Here is a 26,708-nt window from a genome sequence, read left to right on the forward strand (position 1 = left end):
TGTCAGAATGTTGCCTTCCTTTCAAAGACATACTGTAAAACATGACTCAATTGGTCTGATCAAAAATAAAATATATTAAGTAGAGAGAGAGAGAAAATCCAGTTTTACTCCAAAGAAACAGCCTGCATAACGTATTTATTCTTAATTTCTAAACAACATAGGTAGGTACAATTAAGGACATTACATTTTATGAAGAACACATCCTCTCTGGTGAGCTTCTCTCTTTCTCCTCTGCCGCTTTTGCTGAGCAGGTTGGCAGTGAAACAGTCTTTCCGCTCCAGATAACTGTCATCCATCCTTCCTTCCTCCTCAAGTATCTCCAATCCCCCAAGTTTTAGTCAGTGATCCTTTTGATGTTCCAAGGTGTTAGCCTGTTCATCAATCCCAGGCAAGCAAACAAAGATGTTTACAGACATCCCTTTTGAGGGCATATGACACGTTCTTATAGAAAGACCTATATGTTTTAAAGACATTCACTATTATAATAGTTGCCCTTGTGTAAACAAGTTTGGGTTTTTGTTTATGCTGCTGTTACACTTATTTTTCCAAATGTTCCTTTGAAGGTATAGTCACACAACACATGACTCAGCCCACATTTGCATCCTCATCAGCTCTCACGTGATTGTTGTTGGAAGAAGCCATTTTGGCATGATAATTTGACTTCTTTCAAATGTGCCTGACAGAAAGTGTTAACCTTGAAAACTGCTCACTGTTCACTTGTTAGAGTTCTTAGTGTTAAAGTTCCTTTTTACCAGCATTTCAATTCCATATCAAATATTAATTGACATAGTATGTAGCACAGTTTTACTGCCCTTTAAGGGAATCTTGGTGATTAATATACAATTGCTCTGCCAGCACTTATACTCCCTTTTATGAGCTAGCATATGATATCATAGTTAAGTCAAGGCTAGTTAATAAAGAACTAAGTTGATGCACACTTGAAACTCTCTAAAACCTGGCGAGAAGACTACTGAAAGATTCTATGGAGCTGCAGTCAGCAATAGAAACTGGGATAGTTGGTGAGCTAACCTCAGTATAAAGTTTAAGAGATCTTGTTCTGTCTTGGGGCCTGAGCCAAAGTCCTCTGAAGTCAACATATTCCCATTAGCTTCAATTGGCTTTGGATCAGACCCTAACAGCATTCCCAGACAAGCTAGTGCTGCCCTTCAGTGGCTCTATGCAACAACTATATGCATGCTATTAAGGCATTTTAGTGTCAGTGATCTTAGATTATATTAAACTGACTTTTAAAGACATTCTAGATTTTTCTCACACACACACACACCCTCGTGGTGTCACTACAGGGCAGAATTGAGGTGCCCTAACTGCATTTCCATAACTTAACATGTTTGGCTTTCTTTTAAATTTAACTTTTAACTCTGAATTTCCTGGATTTACAACAATTGGGTTGGTAATAATTACAACATCCTTTAATGTATCTTACCCTAAATTACTGATATATACTCTTAACCTACTTAATATAATTTTTTCTGGAATGTCTGGTTTTATTTTTTAAATTCCATACATTAACTCCAACCAAGAAACTCAAAGATAATGCTATATGATACTTCATATCTTCAAATCATTAGAATTACCAGCTTTAAATATTTTTTTTAACAATTTTAACTTTTTATAGTCAGATGCACTAGTATGTCCTGATTGCTTTACTCTAGTCTGCAGTAGTAGGATGCAGCCAGAGCATCCTGGCCAGTTAAACTGTGTCTACAGCTGCTTTGTTTCACCAGAATAGCTCAAAGCAAGTGGGGAATTACATCGCAGTTTCCTTCTTCTTCCTATCCTCCAAATTCCCCCTCCTCTTCTACTTCTCTACGTTCCTCTGCACATGTGCACACACACTATTTCTCCCTCTCTCTGCTTACATGTGTGCCTACTTGCACACAAACAGGGTTCCCTTTTCACTCCTGCCCTCTTGCTGGGTAGATCTTGAAAATAAATATTTAGCATTAAAGTTCACTTTTTGCCGTTGTATTTCATAACTGAATGTTCATTTGTCAGCAGAGGCTTGTGCATAATATCTTGTCCTTCAGAGAAATACCTAAAAAATTGCTCTCTTTCAAAATGGTCAGTGCATCCTCTTATGCCGAGTGAGAGTGAAGCCAACCTGCCTTCAGCTGGTGGCCCTGAGCTGTTAGGAGGTGGAGAGTAGGATTACCATATTTTAATATTCTAAAAGGAGGACACTCCACGGGCTCCGCCCCGCTCCCAGCCCCACCACAACTCCGCCCCTTCCCGCCCGACCCGCCCTAACTCCACCCCTTCCCCGCCCGGCCCCACCTCAACTCCGCCCCCTCCCCTGAACGCTCCGCCCCCCCGTTCCTCCCCCTCCCCTGCTTCCCGCGAATCAAATGTTTGCGGGAAGCGTGAGGCAGGCAGGCAGTAGGTAAGCTGGGGCGGGGACGGGCACGAGGAGGCGCGGCCCAGTCCGGCCCCCCCGGCCGAGCGGCTCCCTCCGGCGGCCGGCTCCGGCCAAGAGGCTCTGGCCCCAGCGTCTCCGTCCCGGCTCGGGCCCTGGGGCGCCGGCCCCGGTTCCGGTCGAGTGGCCGCGGCTCCGGCCCTAGCAACTCCAGCTCGGCTCGGGCCCTGGGGCACCGGCACCGGCCGAGCGGCTCCAGCCCCGGCCAAGCGGCGCCGGCCAGCGGCCGAGCACCCCCAGCCCCAGTCCCAGCGGCTCCGGCCTGGCTCGGCTCAGGCCCCGGTTCCGGACGAGCAGCTCCGGCCCGGCCCCGGCCCTGGGCGAGCAGCGCCGGCCGGCGGCCGAGCACCTCCAGCCCCGGTCCCAGCGGCTCCGGCCCCGGTTCCGGTCGAGCGGCTCCGGCCCAGCCCCAGCCCTGGCTGAGCAGCGCCGGCCGGCGGCCGAGCATGGCCTGCCCCAGCGGCTCCAGCCCGGACCCAAGCCCCACAACCCCTCCCTATTTTCCCGGACATGTCCGGCTTTTTGGAATTTCCTCCCAAATGGGGATTTGAGGACCAAAAAGCCGGACATGTCTGGGAAAATCTGGACGTATGGTAACCCTAGTGGAGAGGAACACTTAGAGCTTGTGTATGCTGCCTCAGAGTTTGGACTTTTCAAAGAGGACTACATTAATACAAATTATGAACCTTTTAGTTTGCACCCACAGTGTCCACATGGGGGAGTTGCAGTGCAGCACTTTGGGCTGGTCATGCCCCTTTTTGTCCAAACTGCAGGGCAGTGTAAACACAGCCTCAGTCCTGTATAGATACAGTCTCAGCCCCATTTGAGAACAATGGGAGATAGATGTCTATGTCAAAATGGCCACTTGAGGGCAGCCTATGGCTTCAATCCCATTGAGAATAGTGCAGCCATTTTGAAAGAATGCAGTTTGTGGAATATTTGGGGTGTGTGATGGGATCCTTGGGGTACAACCTGGAACTGGGGTACTGCTGTGCCCCCTTAACTCTCCAGTCTGGGCTCTTTCTCACAGTGCTTTGCTAGTGAGAAGCCACAAACCCCTCCAGGCGCTGTTATCACTCAGTACAACAGCTTGTGGAGCCTGACACCCAGCTAAATTGCGTGACTGCTCCCTAAGCCATTCATGAATCACACAGAGAAAGGCACCAGCAGATCTCCCAAGCCCCCAGCCTTTTACCCAGAACTGGACCATCTAGCCCTGGTCAGAAGCCTGACTAGTGTAAATTCATTACCCAGTCCGCCCCTCCCTCGATGTGGAGAGGACACACACTAGCTTTTGTAAACTGAGCTGAGATTTCCCAAGCACTTCTACCAAAACACACTGTTTTAGGTAAAATATAAAACAGATTTGTTAACTCTAGAAAGATAGATTTTAAGTGATTATAAGTGGTAGGCATGAAAGGTCAGAGATAATTACCAAAGACAATAAAAGGTAAGCATGCAGTCTAAATTTTGAATCGTATTAGACTGAGCAGTATTTGGATCAAGCAGTTTTTCTCACCCCACTGGATGTTGTAGTTTACAGTACTTAATACACAGACTTTCCATTTAAGCCTGGGACAAATCTCCTCAGTTCAAGTCTTTGTTTTCCCAGCATTCTTGTTGCTTCCAGCCTAGGTCGGGGAGGAGAAAAGGTAAAAAGCAAGATGTCACTGTCCTTTATTTTATACCCTGAGTCCATGTGCCGGGAAAATACTAGCCCAGACATGTCCTGGTGGGCCTTGCTGAGTCACAGTGTTGAGCAATCCCCCATTGCTTGTGGTGCTTGTGCAACTCTCTTACAGCATTGTAAATCCCTTGTTTACAATTCCCCTGCTGATTAATGGTCATTTAACAGCCACCGGGCTGTGGATCACCTCCTTTGTTGTTACTGGAGAACTAGCAGTGGAGGACTCCCAAACTTACAATATATTTTAATAACAACCATACAGCAAAGTCTCATGACTTCATACACACTAACAATATGCATATTTTGACAGAACCATGGGTTTCAGGAGATCATGACCTTTAATATGATATCTTACGTGGCATGCTGTGTATGAAATATCATAACCATATATGAATGATGAACATGGGGATTACAGGGTGCTATTTTGAGGAACAGTGTATCACAGGGGCAAATGCACATTAATATAAAAAAAAACATTTTTTCAAATGTAGCCTACACACAGTGAAGATTTCAGTAAGTAAACCATAGGGGAAATTTTGAAAAATATGCATTATTCTGTTCATAAGATCATTTGGGACAAAAAGTCTGGCAGCAGGTGCTGAATTTCTTATCTTTAAATTTAATTTTAATTCCTAAACTAATTATCAAAAGGAATGTAAATTAATTCTATAATCAAAGAGTAAGTGCTGGTAAATTTGGTTAGGATACACAATTTTTTATATACATAAGCAGTTGAATCTCTGATTTAAGTGCAAAACAGCTCAGCCTTAATAATGGAGCTGCAACTGCCCCCCCCCCCAACAAACTATTGGTATTCATTAACTTTATAAATTCCAGGGTTTTTTTCTAATTAGAAGTTGTCTTTTCTTCAACTTTCATTTTTCTTCCTTATTACTTTGTTCTGTGATATCTGCTGTTAGCTAGATTGCTCTATAGGAGAACCTCTTAAGGATAAAATTGGTACAATTGATGTCCCTATAAGACTCTCATTCTGTAAAACAAAAATGTACTGCATTTTTGGCTTCCAGCAGATCAAAGATTGTTATAAGCACCACCAGTACAATGATTCTTCTTTCAGAATATTTAGCTGAAAGAATGGTATTACAGCTGAGGTAAAATTTTCGTACCAGAACCCATACTGCTTTTATGATCCTGATTCAGAGCCCACTGAAGTCAATTAGAGTCTTTGCATTGACTTCAACAGGACGTGTGTTTGTATATGTTTCTGCACTTTGTTAATTTGAAATCTCAGAAAACTTTCAGACCTGTTACCACAATTTCATAGTACTTCTCCTCAAACACATTAGCTTGTAGTTTATGTATTTAAGCTGAGAGATTTGACTAAAGAAGGGCATATATTGCAAGCAGGCACAATCCAAGCTTTGCCACCTAGTCTGCCAGTAGCTCATGCCTCCTTATTTCAATCTTGGGACTTTGCAGGAGAGGCTGTCAGCTGGACTCCATTAGGTCATGGTTCAATGATGTGAACAAATACCCATTAGGACTCAGCCAAGACCAGCAACCTTTATTGACCTCTCACTGATTTTAAACTCAAAAGATTAGGCACTAATCTGTGTGTTCATTTCAACATATAGTCCTATATATGAGACCTGAGAAATGAATTCCTTCATTAGTGAATAAGTCCTTGTAAAATTATGCATATAGATGTGCTTATTTGAATGTGCATTCAATCACAATTCTTATTTTCTTTTCATTCTAAAGCACCTATGTGTTCAGCCAGTAGATCATTTGATTAACTGGACATTCTAATACCTCTTAGGGAAAAGAGATATGATCTCATGCACTTAAGCCTCTGTGGACTGTTCCATTGTATTCGTGCTGGAAGAGAGCTTTTATCTTTTATAATAATAATAAAAACACCCTCCACACCATGGTGTTTCAGACCAAGACAGCAGCTTTTTCAAAATTGCCAGGCTGTATACTCCACTAGAGGAATGGTGTAAACTTACTAATGCTTTATAATACTTAAAAGTGACAGATGAGGTTGTTTTTGTTTTGTTAGGCAAGTCCAAGAAATGCTAGTCTGCAGTTTGTGGTATTAGGTATTACTCATCTATGACATGGCAGCAATTTAAAATACCCCAAATGTACTCATGGGAAAACCTTTACAAATATAATGAAGAAGAAATTAAATGAAAGAAACAATAAATATTTAATGCACTGTTATGATTGAGAATATAAATGGAACAAAAGTTAGAAAGGTGAGAGTTATGGTTCCCAAAGCAACTATTACTTTCTCAAATTTTGCATTCTTTTTAAGGTAAAGTAGTTATTCTTTAGTGCTTTTGAAGACATGTAAGACTCTCTTTCTGTGAAACAAAAATATACTTCCTTTTGGCTCCCAGCAGATCAAACATTGTTATAAGTACCATCAGTACAATTACTCTTCTTTCAGAATATTTAGCAGAAAGAATGGCATTACAGCTGAGTTTCTGTAATATAACACGTTTTAAAATGGAGTTCCAGGAAAGACATGTTACATTCAGCGGGCCTAATTCTTCCCTGAGAGGAGCACCATATAATTCTTATTTTCTTCAGTGGTAATTATCTTAGTGTATATGAGGGCATAGTTGAGCTCAGTAATGTAAGCATTAACTTTTTGATGTAAGAAGATAAACAGAAAATATTTTTCAACTGTATGCAAAAATACCTTGTCAGTGATCCTCATTAACTAGTTAATGCTTATGAATCACTTTGAGCACATAAAATGCTCTGTAACTGCTAAGTATTTTGTTTTTATCGCTGATATAATATTAATTTTGAATTTAGATGATAAAGAAAAAAATTCCAGAAATGTAGAAAAGCCAGCAAATAATGAACTCAGCACTGAATTTCAGACAAATAGTATTGAGGACCATAATATTGATGAGCAGCTGTCAGAAACTACAGATGACGATGAAAGCAGCAATGAAAATAGTGAAAATGAAGATAGAAAAATAAATGCACCAATAGAGTTGCTGGGAGAGGTAAATTTCACCTTTCCCCTCCCCCCCGAACAATGTGAACATAGACTGAGGGACCCATGTACTCTGCAGCACAGTGGGACCCAATTCTGTAGCAAACACTCCATAATTCTGCCTAATTCTGCATCAGTGTTGATTTATTGTATCTGTCGTGCAAACATGCTTGCGACCATGTTTCAAAATTGAAAATACTCATTGATGCACAATTCATCAATGATTATTTTCAGCAATGACTATTTTTTATATATTTTTTGTTTTGTCCTCCAGATGACCCAAGTCAGTGGGCTTCAGTGGTTACAATGTTGTCTGGGCGTCTCAGCTCCCAATCTCTTTTCCCTTCATCATGCATGCCATCAAAAATGGAGAGCTTATAGTCCGATTCAGTGGTTCATCTGAGTTCCACAGGCCTCTATTCTTTAGGCAGTATAGCTGCCCAGCCTGCATTTCTGGTTTTCCCCCTGCTCCCTGGCAGCAAATTAGGGTGACCAGACAGCAAGTGTGAAAAATCGGGACGGGGGCGAGGGATAATAGGAGTCTATATAAGAAAAAGACCCAAAAATCGGGACTGTCCCTATAAAATCGGGACATCTGGTCACCCTACCACAAACTGGTCTCTAGCCCTTGCTCCCTGAACCTCTCTTGTCTTTTCTGTAGAATAGTGATGCACTATAATCAATTAATTCCCCTTTGTGGATAAAGATGCAGAGTAAGAGGCAGCTTCAGGCAGGTCCCAGCAGGACAAGATAACAAAAGAACTCAAGATGCTAGGCATCTGGCTACAGCAAAATAGTATTTTTGTTGCAGAGTTTACTGAATTCTGTGATATCTTGGAAAAATGCCAAAGCCCACAGTTGTACAATCAGAATCCCTGGAGTCCAGAGTGAAATGACTGGGGCCATTCACATCTCTCAGAAGTATTGTTTTCAGGCTTGTAGACTCAGATGGCCACGGTTCACCCTTGGCTTACATTTTTTAGGTTTGCATACCCATAAGGGCTAGAAACATAATTTTTTAATAGAATTCTAAACCACAGTTGTGCAGCAAGGGGTGAATTATGGCAAGTTCTGCAGTTGTGGAATACTTGGGGCTCTGCGACTGGCACTGTAATGGTAAATACTCTGTTGAAAACTAGTCTTTTATGTATGTACTATGCAAACAAAATCACTGCTGATACTGTCAAAAACAATTTTTCAAAAAATATTCCTGTGTAAAAGATGTGTGCCTGTATTTAGTTGTTTGAAGAGGGAAAACAGTTTAGTCAGTTTGTATGACGGCTTCTGTTCTAAGTGCTGCAAGAGATCCTGAGTGCCCACGGTGTGTTTAATACTCATTTGGAGTATGCAGTGTATATGGAGAAGAGTTTTGTTTTTTTCTTTCCTGTTACCTAGACTTGAATATCAAAATGTTTGGGAAGTGGTAGATGGTATGTTTTTTTCAGCTAATTGGTTGTGTTTGCTCAACATCCAGTTCCTCCTTTTTTAAAAAACAAAAAACAAAGCATGAGATATGTAGTGTTGCTGTCAAATGCCCCAATGGAGCAAAGTACTTAAGCATATGCTTATGTCCCATTGATTTCATTAAGAGTTAAGTATGTGTTTTAAAGTTAAGACTGCTGTCATTGTGATACTAATACGCTTACAGGTAAAATGACAGTGCAGTAAGAAACGTTCTGGAATAAGATTTTTTGCACGGCAAGCTGAAGAAAACTTTACTCAGCTCCTCTTTTGGGGGGACCGACTATCTTTGCAGTAGCTGACAAAGCCTTATTAGTTGCTATTGAGAGTACAAAAGGTGGGAAGGGTCAGAGACTTAAATCTAGATCCTATGCTGTATGAGAGGCATGGGCAAAACTCAAAGTAGTGTAGGTTTAGGCTCTGCCAATTATGAACATAGCTCCGAGAATTTAAAGAGAACTGTTGACTTTAACAACTCTCAGACTGTCTACTTGAATTCAAATGAAAGAACAGTAATAATATTCATTATTAAAACAATATCCAGCAGTTACCACACAGTGCTGTCTGAGATACTCTGTTGTCTAAGAAGAGAAAATGATGATCCCTCAGATAACTTTTTGCCAATGTTGATTTTTTTTAATTTTATTTTTTTTATTTTTTAGTGGTGACCACTGTATATATCATGTTTGCTTATGTGGTAATTAGTTTTTAATATCCTGTCATTAATTATAGAAGTAGATTTTTATACTGCTTTTAACCATTGTCTCACTATTCTGATAATGCCACCTCAAACATCAATTAAATGAGTCTGTTGTGGATTTCCATTTGTTAGTTTAATATTACTGCTTTTAGGTCATTGAGATCTTTGTGGATTTATGTTTGGTTTGGAGTCCCTCCCCCCCCCCTTATTTGATAGCAATGAATGATAGCATGTTTGAGATCCAAGACTGTTCCATCTGATGCCAAAAATAAACTGTGGACCCAACAGGTGTTGTCAGGGCTTGATTCAAGTCCCTTGTCCACACTGTGCCATACTGACAGTGAAGCCTTGTGTTATTTACTCTTGTCAAATACATCTCTCGGGGCTATTAATTTGTACCTTATTATGTGAGCACAGGTGTTACTTAGGATACCTGTTGTAAAAAAAAAAAAAAAAAAAAAAAATCAGTTCTCACATCAAACTTAGGCCACAATCCTGAAGACCTTTAAGAGCGTGCATGACTTTACTCATGTGAGTAGTTCCACTGGAGTCAATTGGACTACTCATTTGTAAAACAACACATGTACCTAGATGTTTCCAGAGTAACTTGGCTGTGTGCTCAGAGTAACACACTTACACAGAAATATAATCCTCAATTCTAAGATGTAGTAGCTGAGATGGAGTTTGTACAAGTAATGGTGGGACTAGCAGTTGTCCACTGTCCCCTGGTGGATCTACTTAGAACAATAGAAAAATTCTGCACTTTATAGCTGTTGGGAAAATTGATCAAAGTTCTCACTAAAGTATTTTTATATAAAAACTGACCAAACTTGGAACTAATTTTCAAAGTGTGCACATCAACAATTCTCTATATTAACTTTCATACTAAACTATATTGTTTTTTTAGTTCCTGAAAGCAATTATGGATCAAGACTACAGTCTCTCAAAAAAACTTTGTCAGATGAGTAAGTACTATATGTATAGATAGATAGATAAAACTTTTTTACATTTTACCTGTTTCATTTTATTATTTCTCCTCATGTCCATTTTCTTAATTGCTGATAAATACTTGGTCACCTTGATCGATCAGTCCATCAGCCCTAACAGAGAGAGAGCCAATCACAATACATCATTCTTGTTGTTCTAGCCATTCCTTCAGCCACCTGCTGGCCAGGCTGTCAGTGGCACCGGACACCTGATTAGCATAGCGCACTGCAGCCCAGAACCCTTGAGCCCAAGTGATCCGCCAGCATCAGCCTCCCCAGTAGCTGGGATTACAGGCACGTACCATCGTGCCTGGTGCTGATAAATACATTTCTGAATTGCTCAGGTGGCTTTCATTTTGGATTTGGCTTACATAAAGTTGCTCTGTTTTCAGTAACGTGCCAGCTTCCTCCATGGAAAATAATTCTTCTTCTCCATGCAGGAGAAAATTCTGATGAGTATAGACAAGACCAGTAATAAATTAACAAATAGTGAAGTTATGACACCACAGTTGACAGTTGCGTAATAGTCAAGTAATTGAGAGAGGGGTTGGGTTTTTTGGTTAACAGCCATTTAACTTAAATATCTAATGCACATTTTGGAGAAAGGATGTCTTTGTTAAAGATTCAGGCCTTGTCTACACTACATAGTTTTGTAGATGCAAGTTATGCCGACAGAAACTGGTATAATTACATCACTTGTGCATGTTCACACAATGCTCCTTCTATTGGCGGAGCGCATCCACACTTGGTGCTCTAGCATCGACAGTGAGAACAGTGCACTGTGATTAGCTACCTCACTGAGCTACTCGCCACCTTCTGCAGCTAGAAGTTGTGGGAAGGCAGATTGGATCGCAATGCATCATGGGTGTGGGTTCAACATCCCATGATGCAGTTCTTTCCGTCCCAGCATTCCATGGGCTTCCAACTGCATTTTGCTGCATTTTTCAACAGCCTGTTTACTGTGCGCCCGCCATTTCTGGTTGAAAGCATGTATCCCGCACTGCTCTTTACTATTGTGGTCACTGTTATGAACACCTCGGGATGGTCATGAGCTCCCAATTTGAACAGGAATCAGAGTTGCCTGACCTGCTGTGTGTCCTGGAAAGAAACAACACAAGATTACTTTGGACATTCATGGAGTAGCTGAACATGGTGAACTGTCACTTTTGGGCTCTGGAAACAAGCATTGAGTGATGGGATTGCATAATTATGCAGATCTGGGATGACAAGCATTGGCTGCCAACTTTTGGATGCGGAAAGCCACTTTCCTGGAACTGTGCAGAGCTCGTCTCAGCACACCAAAATGGGAGCTGCCCTCTCGGTATAGAAATGAGTGGCAATTGCTGTGTGGAAGCTGGTGACTCTGGACTGCTACTGCTTAGTCGTGAATCAGTTTGGAGTGGGGAAGTCCACCGTTGGGGCAGCGTTAATGCAAGTTTACAGGGTCATTAATTGCATCCTCCTATGAAGGACTGTGACTCTTGGAAAAGTGCATGAAATATTGGATAGCTTTGTGGCAATGGTATTCTCTAACTGTGGAGGGGCAATAGATGGCACGCATATTCCAGTTTTGGCCTGGACCATCTTGCAATGGAGTACATCAGTAGAAAGGGGTACTTCTCTATGGTACTGCAGGCGCTTGTGGATCACCCTGAGCACAGTGGGTTTCACTGACGTCAACACGGGGTGGTCCAGGAAGATGTATAATACACACATCTTCAGGAACACTGGTCTATACAGAAAGCTGCAAGCAAGGACTTTCTTTCCAGACCAGAAGATTCAAGTGGGGGATGTTGAGATGCCCATAGTGATCCTGGGAGACCCAGTGTACTCCTTACTCCCGTAGCTCATGAAACTTTACACAGGACACCTGGACAGTAACAAGGAGTGCTTCAACAATAGGCTGAACAGGTGCAGAGTCATAGGCGCTGACTCCGTGGGTGTTCCGGGGCTGGAGCACCCATGGGGAAAAATTAGCGGGTGCTCTGTACCCACCAGCAGCTAAGCTCCCCCCACCTCCTCCTCCCCCGAGTGCGCCGTGTCCCCACTCCTTCCCCTTCCGCCCAGCGCTTCTCACCGCCCCACTGCTTAACACAGGCCTGCACAACTCGTAAAGCGGCGAGGGCCATATTACTCCAAAGAAAACAGCTGAGGGCCGAAACCCCCCGGCCCCGCGGAAACACCCCCCCCCCAGCACCGCCCAGCCCCGCGGAAACAAACCCTCCTTCCCCAGCACCGCACCGCCGAAACAGCTAAGGTTTGCGGGGGAGGGTGTGTGATACTTTATTAAGAATTTTTCAATTAAATCAAACAATTTTTTAAATTCTTTTAAATTTTTTTATTAATCATGGAAAAATTAAAAACATCTGTTCCGTTGAAAGAAAACATTTGTACTTTTCATAATTACCTTGCAAATTTAATGAGAAATATTACATCTCTTCTCGGCAACAAGCTTGTCGCATTTGGGGGTCATATTTGAAGTGGATATTTTCATAATGTCTTCCAAATGGTCGTCAGTCAGAGAAGAACGTTGCTTGTTTTTATTCATGTTCATGATGGAAAATGTTTGTTCACATATGTAAGTGCGTCCAAAAATGCTGAACGTTTTCAGTGCAACTTCATTGTCCAGACTTTTGTAGAAGTCCCGCAAGCTGCTTTCTCTGTGCTTATTTCGGTAAACTGCTGAACACTGAAGTTCAATAACCTCCAACTGCAAATCTAGTGGCACTTCCTCTGGATCCACCGAAAAGGGATCTTCAATCAGCTTCAACTGGACGTCTTCTTCTTTAGACAAAGTAAGTCTTCTGTCAAATTCTTCAATCAAAAGAATGATGTGCTTTGCGTATTTTTCTCCCAACTCGGCGTGTTTGTGCTGAGGGATACGCTGTGCACAAGTGGGAAAGTGACACATTTCACCTTTTGACAGCTGACTTCTGAAAAGTTTCAATTTCATTTTGAAAGCTTTCACTGCTGCACACATTTGAAATATAAGTTGATTTTTTCCCTGAAGTTGAATGTTGAGATCATTCAGGTGTGCTCTAATATCACAAAAGAAAAAGAGATCTTGATTCCAGGACTCATTTTCAAGCTCTGGGAATTTTATTGGCCCATTTTCTAGGAATTTTGCTACCTCCTCTTTCAAAGCAACAAAACGCTGGAGCACTCTTCCTCGACTCAACCATCTCACTTCTGTATGGTAGATTAAGTCATTGCACTCGGTGTCTACCCCTTCAAGAAAGGCTCGAAATGTCCTATGTTTTAGTCCTCTAGAACGGATGTAGTTTACAATGGAAACTACCACTGACATTACATGCTCAAATTTTAAGACTTTGCTACACAAAACCTGCTGATGCATAATGAAGTGATGTTTGGTTATTTCTCTCCCGATAAATTCTTCAAGAAGAGTAACTGCTCCAACATTTTTTTGGCACATAGCTGGAGCACCATCAGTACAAATGGCCACCAAGTTTGTGAAATCTAATCCCGACTTATCATTCGTGCACTTTATCACTTCACTGGAAATTTCTTTTCCGGTTGTGTGACCCGTCATGGAGCACATGCCAGCAAGTTCTTCAGTAAGTTTTTATCAATACCTCTAATAAAAATAAGAAGTTGGGCGGTGTCTTTTAAATCGGTGCTTTCATCCATAGCTAGGGAGTAAAAGCAAAATTCACTGACTCTCTGCTTTAACTGATCACTTAAATTGGTAGAAATGTCAGCTATTCTTCTCCGTACAGTCATGTGTGATAGACTGACATTCTCAAATATTCCCCTCTTTTCTGGACATAACTCAGATACAGCAATCAACATACACTTTTTTAATAACTCGCCTTCTGTCAAGCATTTCCCAGCAGCAGCAATTTCCTTAGAAATTTTAAAGCTTACTTTAGTAACTGTATCGTTCTCAGTGCTCACTTTCTTGAAAATTTGCTGTTCTCTACTAAGGTTTTTCGCTAAACTGGCTGCTTTAATTATTTTTTCATTTGGGCTCAATTTGGCGAGATTGGGATGCTTAGTTTCAAAGTGCCACCGAAGGTTGTATTCTTTCGGAACGGCTAACGTTTCGCGACACACGAGGCACAGTATTTTGTCTTTGGAAATAGTATATAAGTATTTATTCGTCCATTCAGTGTTGAAAACTCTGTGCTCTGATTCTATTTTTCTCTTTTTCTTTTCACTCATGGTATCCATTATGAAGCTCAAGATTTTGTTGAATAAATTCACACACAAGGGAAACACTCACAGTCACACACAAAGAGAAGAGATATCTCACGGCGCATGGCACACTATCAAGGCACTGACGGTGTGTGGAAGCCTGTAGGTCCAGGGGTCACTATATTACTGCACACAGCAGTCAATCAATGCAGTTGTAGATAAATCTCTGCATTATGCATTTTTGTATAACTTTTATATGACTTTGTATTGAACCTTGGTACTATGTTATAGCGGGCTCCTAAGATAGTATAATTAAGGTAAAAGAAAAATTTCTTCTGTGCAAATTTTTGAAGCAGAGTTCAAATTTGTGTGCCATGAGGCAAATGCGCCCAAGTGAGTAAAATGCTTATACATTTAAAAAGTTTTAATTTGCAATTTGTGTCAATTTATATGGGTTTTCAGATAGACATCATAAGTAAAAAAAGAAAAACAAAAGTTTGTGTTTTAAATTGAAAATTTTCCTAAAAAATATCAATAAATGATTATCAGCCAAGAATAAGATATGTAATTACAAATGCATTTTAATGTCCTTATTGGTCGAAATGTCAAAGACGGCTAAACTAACCTTACTGTTTTTCCCTGCGATCTTTTTCATTTGCCCATTCAATATAAACTCTGTCCAGATCTATCAGTCCTCAATCCAGCTGGTAACTCTTAATACACATCAGCACCCCACATAGAACCCCCCACTCGCTAGTTTCCCAATACACACAGATTTCTCCTCCCTCCCTCCCAGTGCCCTTCCCCAAAGCCCCACCACCACAACTAAACAATGCCCCACACAGACCCCCAGTGCCCTGACACACACAGATCTCCCTCACTGCCCAGCACCCCCCAACAGGCCCCCACTGCCTAGCACCCCAAAACACACAAACCTCCCCCACTGCCCAGCGCCCTCCACACCCTCACAGCCCAGCACCCCCCGCACATCTCCCAGACACTCACTCCACCACACCCTGGCCGTACTCACCAGCCCTGCTGGGAGGTCTCTGGCTCCTAGGGTGAGAGCGGCAAGGGGAGTCTCCAGTGGTGAGCGGGAGCCAGTTCGCGGGAACCAGTTGTTAAATTTAGAAGCCCTTTTAGAACCAGTTGTCCTGCGCGGGACAACCGGTTCTAAAAGGGCTTCTAAATTTAACAACTGGTAAGTTGAAGTGACCAGGACCGTAGCTGGGGGGAAGCAGAGGGAGCGGCTGCTCCCCCTGAGCACATTATCCAAAAGTGGCGCCTTAGGAGCCGACCCCATGGGTGCTCCAGCTCTCCGCCCCGCTCCCCAGCCCCAGCTCACCTCCGCTCCGCCTCTGCCTCTGAACACTCTGCCCCGCTTCTCCCCATCCCCCCCCCCGCTTCCCGCGAATCAGCTGTTCGCGCGGGAAGCCTGGGAGGGCAGAGAAGCAAGCGGTGGCTTCGCGCTCAAGCCCAGGGAGCCGGAGCGGAGGTGAGCTGGGGTGGGGGGAGCCGCCCGCGCCACAGCAGGTAACCCGGGGGGAGGGGCGCGGAGGGGAACCGCTCCCCGCCCCAGCTCACCTCTGCTCCGCCTCCCTGGGCCTGAGCGCGAAGCCGCCGCTTGCTTCTCAGCCCTCCCAGGCTTCCTGCGTGAACAGCTGATTCGCGGGAAGCAGGGGGGCTGCAAGCTCAGCCTGACCCGGTGCTCCAGGCATTGCACGGTGGCGGCGTGGCCCGGCTCCAGCCGAGCGGCGTGGCTGTAGCGCCGCCAGCCACCTCCAGGCAGCGCGGTAAGGGAGCAGGGAGGGGGTGTTGGATAGAGGGCAGGGGAGTTCAGGGGGTGGGGTGGGGGGGTGGATAGGGGTCGGGGCAGTCAGATGGCAGGGAACAGGGGGATTGAATGGGGGCAAGGGTCCCAGGGGGCAGTCAGGAAGGAGCAGGGGTTGGATGGGGCGGTGGGAGGCAGTCAGGGGCAGGGGTTCCAAGGGTGGTCAGGGGACAGGGAGAAGGGGTGGTTGGATAGGGAATCAGGAGAGGAGTTGGATGGGGCGGCGGAGGGCAGTCAGGGGACAGGGAAGGGGGTGGATGGGGCAGGGGTCCCGGGGGGGGCATCAAGGAACGCGGGGGGGTGGATGGGGCAGGAGTCCTGGGGGGGGGGCCAAAAAGCGCTCAGGGGGCGAGGGCTCCGTGCCCGTGTCCCGCTTGGGGCAGTGGGGAGGGGCAGCAGCGCGCAAGGGCTCCCTGTCCTGCTTGAGGCCTGCGGGGTGCGGCGCCGCGCGCGGGCTCCGTGTCCCACTTGGGGCGGGGGGTGGAGGCGCGGCAGCGTGCGAGGGCTCCCTGCCCGTGTCCCGCTTGGGGCGGGGGGGGGGCGGCAGCGCGCGAGGGCTCCCTGCCCGTGTCCCGCTTGGGGCAGGGGGGCCGGTTTCGCGCGCCGCGGCCGCTCGGGATCTCCCCCCCCTCCCTCCCAGGTTTGAGAGCCTGGGAGGGAGGGGGAGAAGCGGCACCCGCGCCGCGGCCGCTCGGGGTCTCCCCCTCCCTCCCAGGTTTGAGAGCCTGGGAGGGAGGGGGAGATCCCGAGCGGCCGCGGCGCGTGAAACAGCTGATTCGCGCGCCGCTGCTCCCCCTCCCTCCCAGGTTTGAGAGCCTGGGAAGGAGGGGGAGAAGCGGCGCCCGCGAATCAGCTGTTTCGCGCGCGGCCGCTCGGGATCTCCCCCTCCCTCCCAGGTTTGAGAGCCTGGGAGGGAGGGGGAGACCCCGAGCGGCCGCGGCGCGCGAAACAGCTGATTCGCGCGCCGCTGCTTCCCCTCCCTCCCAGGCTTGAGAGTGAGCCCCCGCGGGCCGCACAGTGAGCCCCCGCGGGCCGCATGCGGCCCGCGGGCCGTATGTTGTGCAGGCCTGGCTTAACAGCTGTTTGGCAGCGCTTTGGACTTTCTGGGAGGGAGGAGGAGGAGCGGGGACGTGGCACGCTCAGGGGAGGAGGCAGAGAAGAGGTGAGGACTTTGGGGAAGAGGATGGTATGGAGGCGGGGACTTTGGGGAAGGGGTGGAATGGGGGCGGGGTGAGGGTGGTGCAGGGGCGGGGCCAGAGCGCGGGGGGTGTCGAGCACCCACTGGGCAAAGAGGAAGTTGGCGCCTATGTGCAGAGTGACCATAGAATGTGTCTTTGGCAGATTAAAAGCGCACTGGCACTGCCTTTATGGCAGGTTAGACCTCAATGAGGAAAATGTTCCCATGGTCATAGCAGCCTGCTGCACACTCCATAATATATGTGAATCTAAGGGTAAAAAGTTTCCTCCCAGCGTGGAGCGCAGAGGCCAATCAGCTGGCTGCAGAATTTGAGCAGCCAGATACAAGGGCTATTCTAGCCCCGTTCCCCTCTTCGAATCAGGGAGGCTTTGAGGCAACATTTTGACAATGAGCATCAGTAATGTGTCTTTCTATACAGTGCTCATGCTGCATTATCTTGCCGCCTTGCATTAAAGTTGTGATGATTCCTGACCAGGATTTATAGTGAGCAAATGATCAAGTTGCCACTGTGTATTTCTACCAGCCGCAACCACATGTGGGACAGTTTGCTTTTATTAAATAACAATTAACAACACACACAAAAGGATTGGTGGGAAGGGAGATAAGAGTGCAGAGCAGTGTATGCTTTCATATCTGTGTGTAACTCCAACTATCATTTTGGAAGCTGTCTGAAGGAGTGGAGTGAATGAGGTACCGAGACATTCTGGGAAGTTGCAAGGAATGTGTGGGAGGGGTTTTTGGGGGGGCGTGGAAAGCAGTTCTGTATTGGCTGCAGGCAGGGGGGCAAGCATGCATCTGTTCTGCCTGGAGCGTGATTAGGGACTTCAACATCTCTGTTTGCTCCTCCATCAATTTTGTCATCTGCTCCTGGCCCTTTACAATTCGCTCCTTGCTCTCCTTTCTATCCTGCCTTTCTATTTTAAATTTTTCCTTCAGGGTCTCTCTCCACTCCCTGCGTTCTCTTTTTTTTTGAAATCCGAGGATTGAAGCACCTCCTGGAACATGTCCTCCTTGGTGCACTGTGGTCGCTTCCTTTTCCGGCAGAGGTGCTCTGCCAGTGTGTAGGGGGTTCCCTGGAAGGCCCCATCTGCAAAAGCACAAGAAACAATACACAGAAGCATGATTGTTAGTTCATGCACAACACTGAATCATTATAGTAAAATATACCTCTTTTCACATATGAATCACTTTCTCGCTGTCCCTTGGCAAGCACGCATCTCGGTGAACACTCTAAACATGGTGAGTTTGGCCCAGGGAGGGAGGGCGGTGTTGGATGTTGAAGATGAGGCAAAGGGTCTAGGTTTTTTTTAAGGGAATAAGTGCAGGAGAGTATGGACAATATTGCAAATTCTGCCCCCATTTTCCACAAACAGGGATAATTGATGCCGATATCTCACTCCTGAGGGTATGCAAAGGTGCATCTCCTGCATGCTTGCAGGTTCAGACCCGGTTCCTATGCTGCTCGCCCATGTGCCGCTTTGGTCCCTGCTCAAGGAATTGCCGATTGGTGCAGGAAAGTTTCCTACAATGTGGGAAGGAACAAAGCAGCTCTGCCAAGGAACTTTCAGCAGAGGATTGCCGGGTACCTCCAGGAAAGTTTCCTAGGGCATGGCTACACTTGCAGATGTAGAGCGCTGTGAGTTAAACCCGCCTTCGGAGAGCGCAGTAGGGAAAGCGCTGCAGTCTGTCCACATTGACAGCTGCTTGCGCACTGGCGTGGCCACATTTGCAGCACTTGCAGCGGCATTGGGAGAGGTGCATTATGGGCAGCTATCCCAGCATGCAAGTGACTGCAACGTGCTTTTCAAATGGGGGGGGTGGGGTGGAGTTTGACAGGGAGTGTGTTGTGCGTATGTGGGGGGAGAGAGTGAGGTTTTGGGGGGCTGAGAGCATCTCAGCATGCTATCTTGTAAGTTCAGACAGCAGCAGCCCCCCATTCCCCCCCACACCTCCCTCTCTCTCACAGCATTCCACACTAATGGCTTGCATGCCGGCTGTCAGAAATGGAGCTTTGAAAGGGCATTTCCGCATTCCTACAGGAGTTCAAAACAATGACAGAGTGGCCACTTGACTTAAGGGGATTATGGGACGTTTCCGGAGGCCGATCAGAGTGCAGTAACCCAACACCTCGTTCACACTGACGCCCGGGCGTTGTAGCCAAGGCGCAGCCAACGTTACTCCTCTCGCCAAGGTGGAGTACCAGCAGCGCTGTAGCCACGGAGTCAGAGCACTCTACGTGCCTTGCCAGTGTGGATGGGGAGTGAGCTAGTGCGCCCGGGGCTCCTTTATTGCGCTGTAACTCGCAAGTGTAGCCAAGCCCCTAGAGATCTCGCAGGAGGATTGCCATGAAATCTCGGTGTGCATTAACACACTGTTCCACTGCACTACTTAGCTGCACAAGGCTATGTGGAGCACACGCAAACACAGCTAGTCTTGTACATTTCTATCCCTTCACCCACTTTTAGAATATTCAGAGCAAAGGACAGCTCTACCTCATATAACTGAGCAGCATCAACTCAAAAAGATCACTTACCAAGGCTATCCTCTACTGCATCATGCGCGCCAGAGACTGGCTGCTGGGACTGGCTAGACCCCTCAGGAGTGGAAAAGAGGTCCTGACTCGCCACACCACTGGACGACCCTGGCGTGTGCTCCACGTCGTCCTCAATCTTGACCTTCTTGTCCATAACTTTGTCCACAGGGTCAAATCCCCTGTCCGCTGCCTCCAGCCTCACTGAAGTATCCATGGGGCTGTTGGCAGTGGAGGTGGGGTCAGCGCCGAGAATGGCATCCATTTCCTTATAGAAACAGCAGGACTGCGGCGCAGCACCAGAGCAACGATTTGCCTCGCTTGCTTTCTGGATGCCTGCCTCATCTCCTTTATCTTCGCTCAGCAATTCTGCATGTCCTGTTTGTAGCCCTTCTCCAACAAGCCACAAGAAATCTGCCCATAGGTATCGAAGTTCCTATGGCTGGAGTGGAGCTTGGACTGCACAGCCTCTTCTCCCCACACTGCCAGCAAATCCAACAACTCAGATGTGGTCCAAGCAGGAGAGCGTTTGCTGTGTGGCGCCGCCATGGTCAGCTGTCCACGCCGAGCAAACAGGAAGTGGAATTTCAAAAATTCCTGGGCCTATAGGGGCGGATGCCTGTGTATCTGGGTGCAAGGCAGCGGAGTTTGAACTGCTGACCAGAGCCATCAGGATGGGCATTGTGGGATACCTCATGAAGGCCAATTATAGTGACATAACCAACCGCGGTGTCTACACTGATGATATAACTTTGCCCCAAAAAGCTCTCTCGCATCGAGGTGGTTTTATTTTGTTCGCAAAGCAAGAGAGTTTTGTCGGCAGAAGGAGCATTGCAGTGTGCACACTTCCACTATTTTGTCTACAAAAGGCAGCTTAATAATCATTTCATGTGTTTACCTATTTATTTTTAAATTGTGAATGAATTTAGTGCCCAGAAAAGTAAGGGGCTAATAGTACTGATATGACTGAATGTGGTATAGTATGGCAAAGTGCTGTTGTAACAGGGATCAGTGAATAAATGTTTCCTGTAGGTTTCCATACAGTAACTGTGTATGTGGTTCCAGATTAGATTTTACTAATTTTTCAATAGATTAGGTTTTATAAATATTTTTTTGCTCGTGGCATCGCTACAGGGCTCAGTAAAAGCATCCAAACAACATTAACTCAGCAGCTTCATGCCTGAACATGTTTGGGTTTATTTTATGTTTAACTTTATATCTGAATTTCTTGGGTTTGTTATGCCTATTTCTTGTGTCATTAATAAATTTTTTCTAAGTTACATATTTACTGATATGTACTCTCAACGTTAACTCTAGCTTAATATAGTATTTCATGAGGAAATATAAATACAAATAACCAAGAAATCATTATTTGCATTTTAAGTCTCTGAAAACAAAATTATGCCACTATCTGACAGCATGCACTTTAACAATATGCCTTGAAATTGTTCCGCAGTCTGACTGTGAGTTGCTATTGTCACCATATAGAATTATTAACATATCCTGTTGTCAAATTTCAGTTCTAATCTATGAACCAGAAAATACTGAGGCCAAGCAGTTTCTTCCACTTCTTGAAGAAAAGTTGCTGATGGGTGAGTTTGACAGCAGTAACCATTATACGTTGTAGAAGCATTCATGCTTTTCACAAGTGAACAATATTTGGGATTGCTGTAACTACATGGATCCTATTTTATTTTTAAAAACTATAGGGTGAGAAATATTTTTATCACTTTTGTGTTTAATGTGTCTTAAGTGTGATACATTAGGCCAGTGGTTCTCAAACGGGTCCAGGGCCCTCTGGGGAGGCTGCAAGCAGGTTTCAGGGAGTCTGCCAAGCATGGCTGGTGTTAGACTCAATAGGGCCCAGGGCAGAAAGCTGAAGCCCCATTGCATGGGGCTGAAACCCGGGGCCCCGAACCCCACCATCCAGGACTGAAGCCAAAGCCTAAACAACTTAGCTTTGTGGGTCCCCCTCTGGCATGGGGCCCTGGGCAATTGCCCTGCTTACTACCCACTAACATGTGCCCTGGCTTTTATATGCAGAAAAACAGTTGTTATGGCACAGGTGAGCTGTGGAGTTTTTATAGCATGTTGCGGGGGGGGAAGCTCAGAAATAAAAAGGTTGAGAACCCCTGCATTAGGCTATAAAATCACATTAAGCAAACATTTCCTAATCACAATGTTCAATTTCAAGCACTGATCCTGTCTTTCAGTATATTAAGATATCCTTACTGTAGACATTTGAGTTGACTTAAACAGAGAGTCATGTCTGGGAATCACATTTGCTCAGAAAATGCATACTAGACTGAAAAATGGTAACCCCATTGTACAAAATCCTCTGCCGAGGCATAGGAGAATACAGAAGAACTTGGAGGAAAGGAGTTGCAGAGATGGCTTTAACCTGTCATTGTCCTACCCCAGTGCTAGTTCAGCTGTGCCAGCCCCCCAACTTTAGTTTGAGTGGCCTGAAGGCAACTCTAACTCAGACCAGATGCTAGTGCTCCCCAGGCGCTAATACAACAGCCTAAGGTTGTCTGGGGTGTCCTTTAAAACCCAGATGATCTCAGGCTGTTGTTGTGACCTACTGTTCCCCATATACCCACATATTCACCACCGTTATATGATTGTGATATGTTTTGTACAACGTATGCCTTGTGAGGTATCATTTGAAAAGTCTTGATTTGATGAACCTCATTATCCTGTTGAAATGTATGTGTCATCAATGTATATGAAGTTATTACATTTTGCTATATGTTTGTTACTGAAACATGTTGAGTCTGGAAAACTCAGAGAGGACAAAGAAATGGAAAACAGAGGCCTTACATGCTGTCTTTCTCTGCTTCCACAATGCAATCTTCACATAGACAAAAGGTGCAAGCAATTCATAATGAAGGATGGTCAGCAGCTCATGTACACCATGAGTGCTGCCTAGTCCCATGACACAGGATGGATTTTTCCAGTATCTGGAGAAAAGTATAAATCAGGGACAGTGATGTCACCACAGGGCCTGCCTCTTACCCCCATTGCTATACAAGGAAAACAAAGAGATCTCCATTTACACTTTGGAAGGAGCTGGACCTAACTGGAACGTGTTCCGGTTAGCATGAAGTTTTGGATGAGAGAAATCATCTTGATTTTAGATTTATTAGCCTGGTAAAGTTTAAGATTTAGATTGTGGTTTTGCTATTTCATTTTGTAACCAATTCTAATCTTCTGTGCAAATTCCACTTAATCACATAAAATCTATCTTTGTCTAGTTAATAAACTTATTTTGATGTTTAATCTAAACCAGTGAATTTGTCTAAAGTGCTTGGGGGATCTGCTCAGATTAGAGGCTGGGACATGTCCATTGCTCTTTGAAGGAGCAGCAAACTTTGATCAAGAAGGACTTGAGCAGTGTAAGATGCACATTTCTGGGGTGCCAGGCTGGGGGAATTTGCTTATGTCTCCCTATATACAGTTCATGAGTGGCTTGTGAGAGCCTTCATGCAACTTAGCAGGGTGTGCCTCTGCATGCTGATGGCTGAGTGAACAGAGCTGGAGGGGTTTGCTGTTCACTAGCATAGCAGTGTAGGAGACAGCCTGGGCAGGAGAGTTAAGGGGGCCTAGGGGTTCCACTGTCTGGATTGCACCTCGGGGCATGTCACAGTTGTATTAGCCTCTTGGGACCAATGGCAGCTGGTGTGAGTTACAGTTGCCTTCAGGCCACTCAGACTAATATTGGGGGGCTGGCACAAACACTCTTTTTCCCTCCTATAACTGCTGTGCGGGCTGCAGGGAAAGAGAGTGGCATAGGAGTTGCTATACTGGCTCTACTCCTCTCAGGATCCCCCTACATTGGAGTGATCCTGTGGTGGCCAGCTACTTTGTGCCAATACTATAGAATCATAGGACTGGAAGGGATCTTGAGAGGTCATCTAGTCCAGTCCCCTGCACATATGGCAGGACTAAGTATTACCTAGACCATTCCTGACAGGTGTTTGTCTAACCTGCTTTTAAAAATCTCCAATGATGAAGATTCCACAACTTCCCTAGGCAATTTATTCCAGTGCTTAACCATCCTGACAGTTAGGAAGTTTCCTAAACCTCCCTGGCTGCAATTTAAGCCCATTGCTTCTTGTCCTAGCCTCAGAGGTTAAGAAAAACAATTTTTCTCCTTCCTCCTTGTAACAACCTTTTACATACTTGAAAACTGTTATATACCCTCTGTCATCTCTTTTCCAGACTAAACAAACCCAATTTTTTCAATCTTCCTTCATACGTCATGTTTTCTAGACCTTTAATCATTTTTGTTGCTCTTCTCTGGACTTTCTCCAATTTTCCACATCTTTCCTGAAATGTGGCACCCAGAACTCGACACAATACTCCAGTTGAGGTCTAATCAGTGCGGAGTAGAGCAGAAGAATTACTTTGCGTGTCTTGCTTACAACACACCTGCTAATACATCCCAGAATGATGTTTGCTTTTTTTGCAACAGCATTACCCTGTTGACTCGTATTTAGCTTGTGGTCCCCTATGACCCCCAGATCCCTTTCCGCAGTACTCCTTCCTAGGCAGTCATTTCCCATTTTGTATGTGTGCAACTGATTGTTCCTCTTAAGTGGAGTACTTTGCATTTGTCCTTATTGAATTTCATCCTATTTACTTCAGACCATTTCTCCAGTTTGTCCAGATCATTTTGAATTTTAATCCTATCCTCCAAAGCACTTGCAACCCCTCCCAGCTTTGTATCAGCCGCAAACTTTATAAGTGTCCTCTCTATGCCATTATCTAAATCACTGATGAAGATATTGAACAGAATCAGACCCAGAACTGATCCCTGCGGGACCCCATTCCTTATGCCCTTCCAACATGACTGTGAACCACTGATGATTACTCTCTGGGAATGGTTTTCTAACCAGTTTTGCACCCACCTTATAGTAGCTCCATCTAGGTTGCATTTCCCTAGTTTGTTTATGAGACGGTCAAGCGAGACAGTGTCAAAAGCTTTAGTAAAGTCAAGATACACCACATCTACCATTTTCCCTCAATCCACAAGGCTTGTTACCCGGTCAAAAAAAGCTATCAGGTTGGTTTGACACGATTTGATCTTGACAAATCCATGCTGACTTACTTATCACCTTATTATCTTCTAAATGTTTGCAAACTGATTGCTTAATTATTTGCTCCATTATCATTCCGGGTACAGAAGTTAAGCTGACTGGTCTGTAACTCCCTGGGTTGTCCTTATTTCCCTTTTTACAGATTGGCACTATATTTGCCCTTTTCCAGTCTTCTGCAATCTCTCCCGTTTTCTATATTGAGAGCAAAGTGATCACAGCACAGAGATCTGGGCCAGCTTCACAACGTTAGCCCTGTAGCTTATTATCTCAAAATGGATAATTGCTTTAAGTCAGTGTTTAATTTAAGTATGTTATTGTATTATGAGAGTATTCCTATTTTAAAAATACTCTTCTGTGGCTAAGAACCTAAAATATTAATAGTATGTATTCATTTTTTTTCTTTACTTTTAAATTTGGTTTTGAAATGGGAAATTTCAGTCAAGTTCCATGTTCCCATAGTAGTACAGGTTGGAGACTTTTGTTTTCCTTGCAGACGAGATCAATTTCAGCAGTATCATTTTTATGATTTAACATGCTCTTGCTCTTCCAAACTGGCTGTCAATTCTGTAAAAACAAATATGAGTAGTTTTACTCACATGAGAAGTCCCGTTCACCTTCATGTTGTTGAAAAGCTGTGCATATTTTATAAAATAAATATTTTGGAAAAGTCTGTAAAATGGGTGTTGACTATATAGACAAAAAATTGGTGTAACTGACAAAAATAGTCCTCCTATCACTATAAGACAGTTGCTGAAAGTTTCCAAAACCTGCACATCTTAAATAAGATACATATTTGGAATATTTGTGAATATATGGACTGTTTACTAAATTCTCAGGAAAAACACACACAACCACTGCATAATTTTCTTCCTGTAATAGAAAGGGGAAAATGTTTGTTTAGATATTTCTTTGAAAATTAGACAGCACTAGCAAGCAAAACAATTGTATTAATCCCTCACTGTACAAAGCAAAATGCAATGACGATTTAGAATACAATTATTTTCTTCAGAAAAATACCCCAAAACACCATGTACAACCTATTTATTTTGAATATGTAATTTTGAGTTTATTTGGAATATAATATCAAATATTATATATTTATCACATGCCTGAAATAGTCAGTTTTTTACTAACCAAAACTTAAGACTTACCTAAAATGTATATCTTGTACATGTATGTCTTAGAAAGTACACAGAATTTTGGTGATGAAGAGGGTGAAGAAACGGATGAAGGAAGCAGTGAAGACAGTGAAGAGGATACTAGCAGTTCAGATAGCGGTGATGATGAAGGAGAAGAAAGTTCTGATGATTCTGATGAAAACGTATAGCAGTTTGGTAATTCTTCTATACTCCCTATAGGTTGATTATTTTGATTCTTCTGTACAGTCACTTTTTAAACACCATATTAAAATGCACTGTTTAATCATTATAACTTTTCTCCCTCTTAAACTGCTACATTCTTTTGCATATAGATTGCCTCCCCACTCACACACAGCCCACCATACCAGTGGTTCTCAACCAAGGGTACATGTACCCCCGGGAGTACACAGAGGTCTTCCAGGGGGTACATCAACTCATCTAGATACTTACCTAGTTTTACAACAGGCTACATAAAAAGCACTAGCGAAGTCAGTAGAAAGTAAAATTT

At 44.5% G+C, this 26,708-nt stretch overlaps 1 protein-coding gene across 1 annotated transcript in view; it reads left to right on the forward strand.

The window, feature by feature from the left end:
* ERICH2 (glutamate rich 2) overlaps window positions 1–26,388 on the forward strand; it is a 44,573-nt gene extending 18,185 nt beyond the window's left edge. Inside the window, exons 12-15 of the mRNA XM_065413694.1 lie at window positions 6,912–7,108; window positions 10,167–10,224; window positions 21,480–21,551; window positions 26,246–26,388. Of these exons, the coding sequence (XP_065269766.1) occupies window positions 6,912–7,108; window positions 10,167–10,224; window positions 21,480–21,551; window positions 26,246–26,388 (470 nt within the window). The remainder of the gene's footprint in view (window positions 1–6,911; window positions 7,109–10,166; window positions 10,225–21,479; window positions 21,552–26,245) is intronic.
* Window positions 26,389–26,708: the final 320 nt, after the last annotated feature.

This window comes from Emys orbicularis, chromosome 11 (assembly GCF_028017835.1).
Source record: "Emys orbicularis isolate rEmyOrb1 chromosome 11, rEmyOrb1.hap1, whole genome shotgun sequence".
NCBI classification, from domain to species: domain Eukaryota; kingdom Metazoa; phylum Chordata; order Testudines; family Emydidae; genus Emys; species Emys orbicularis.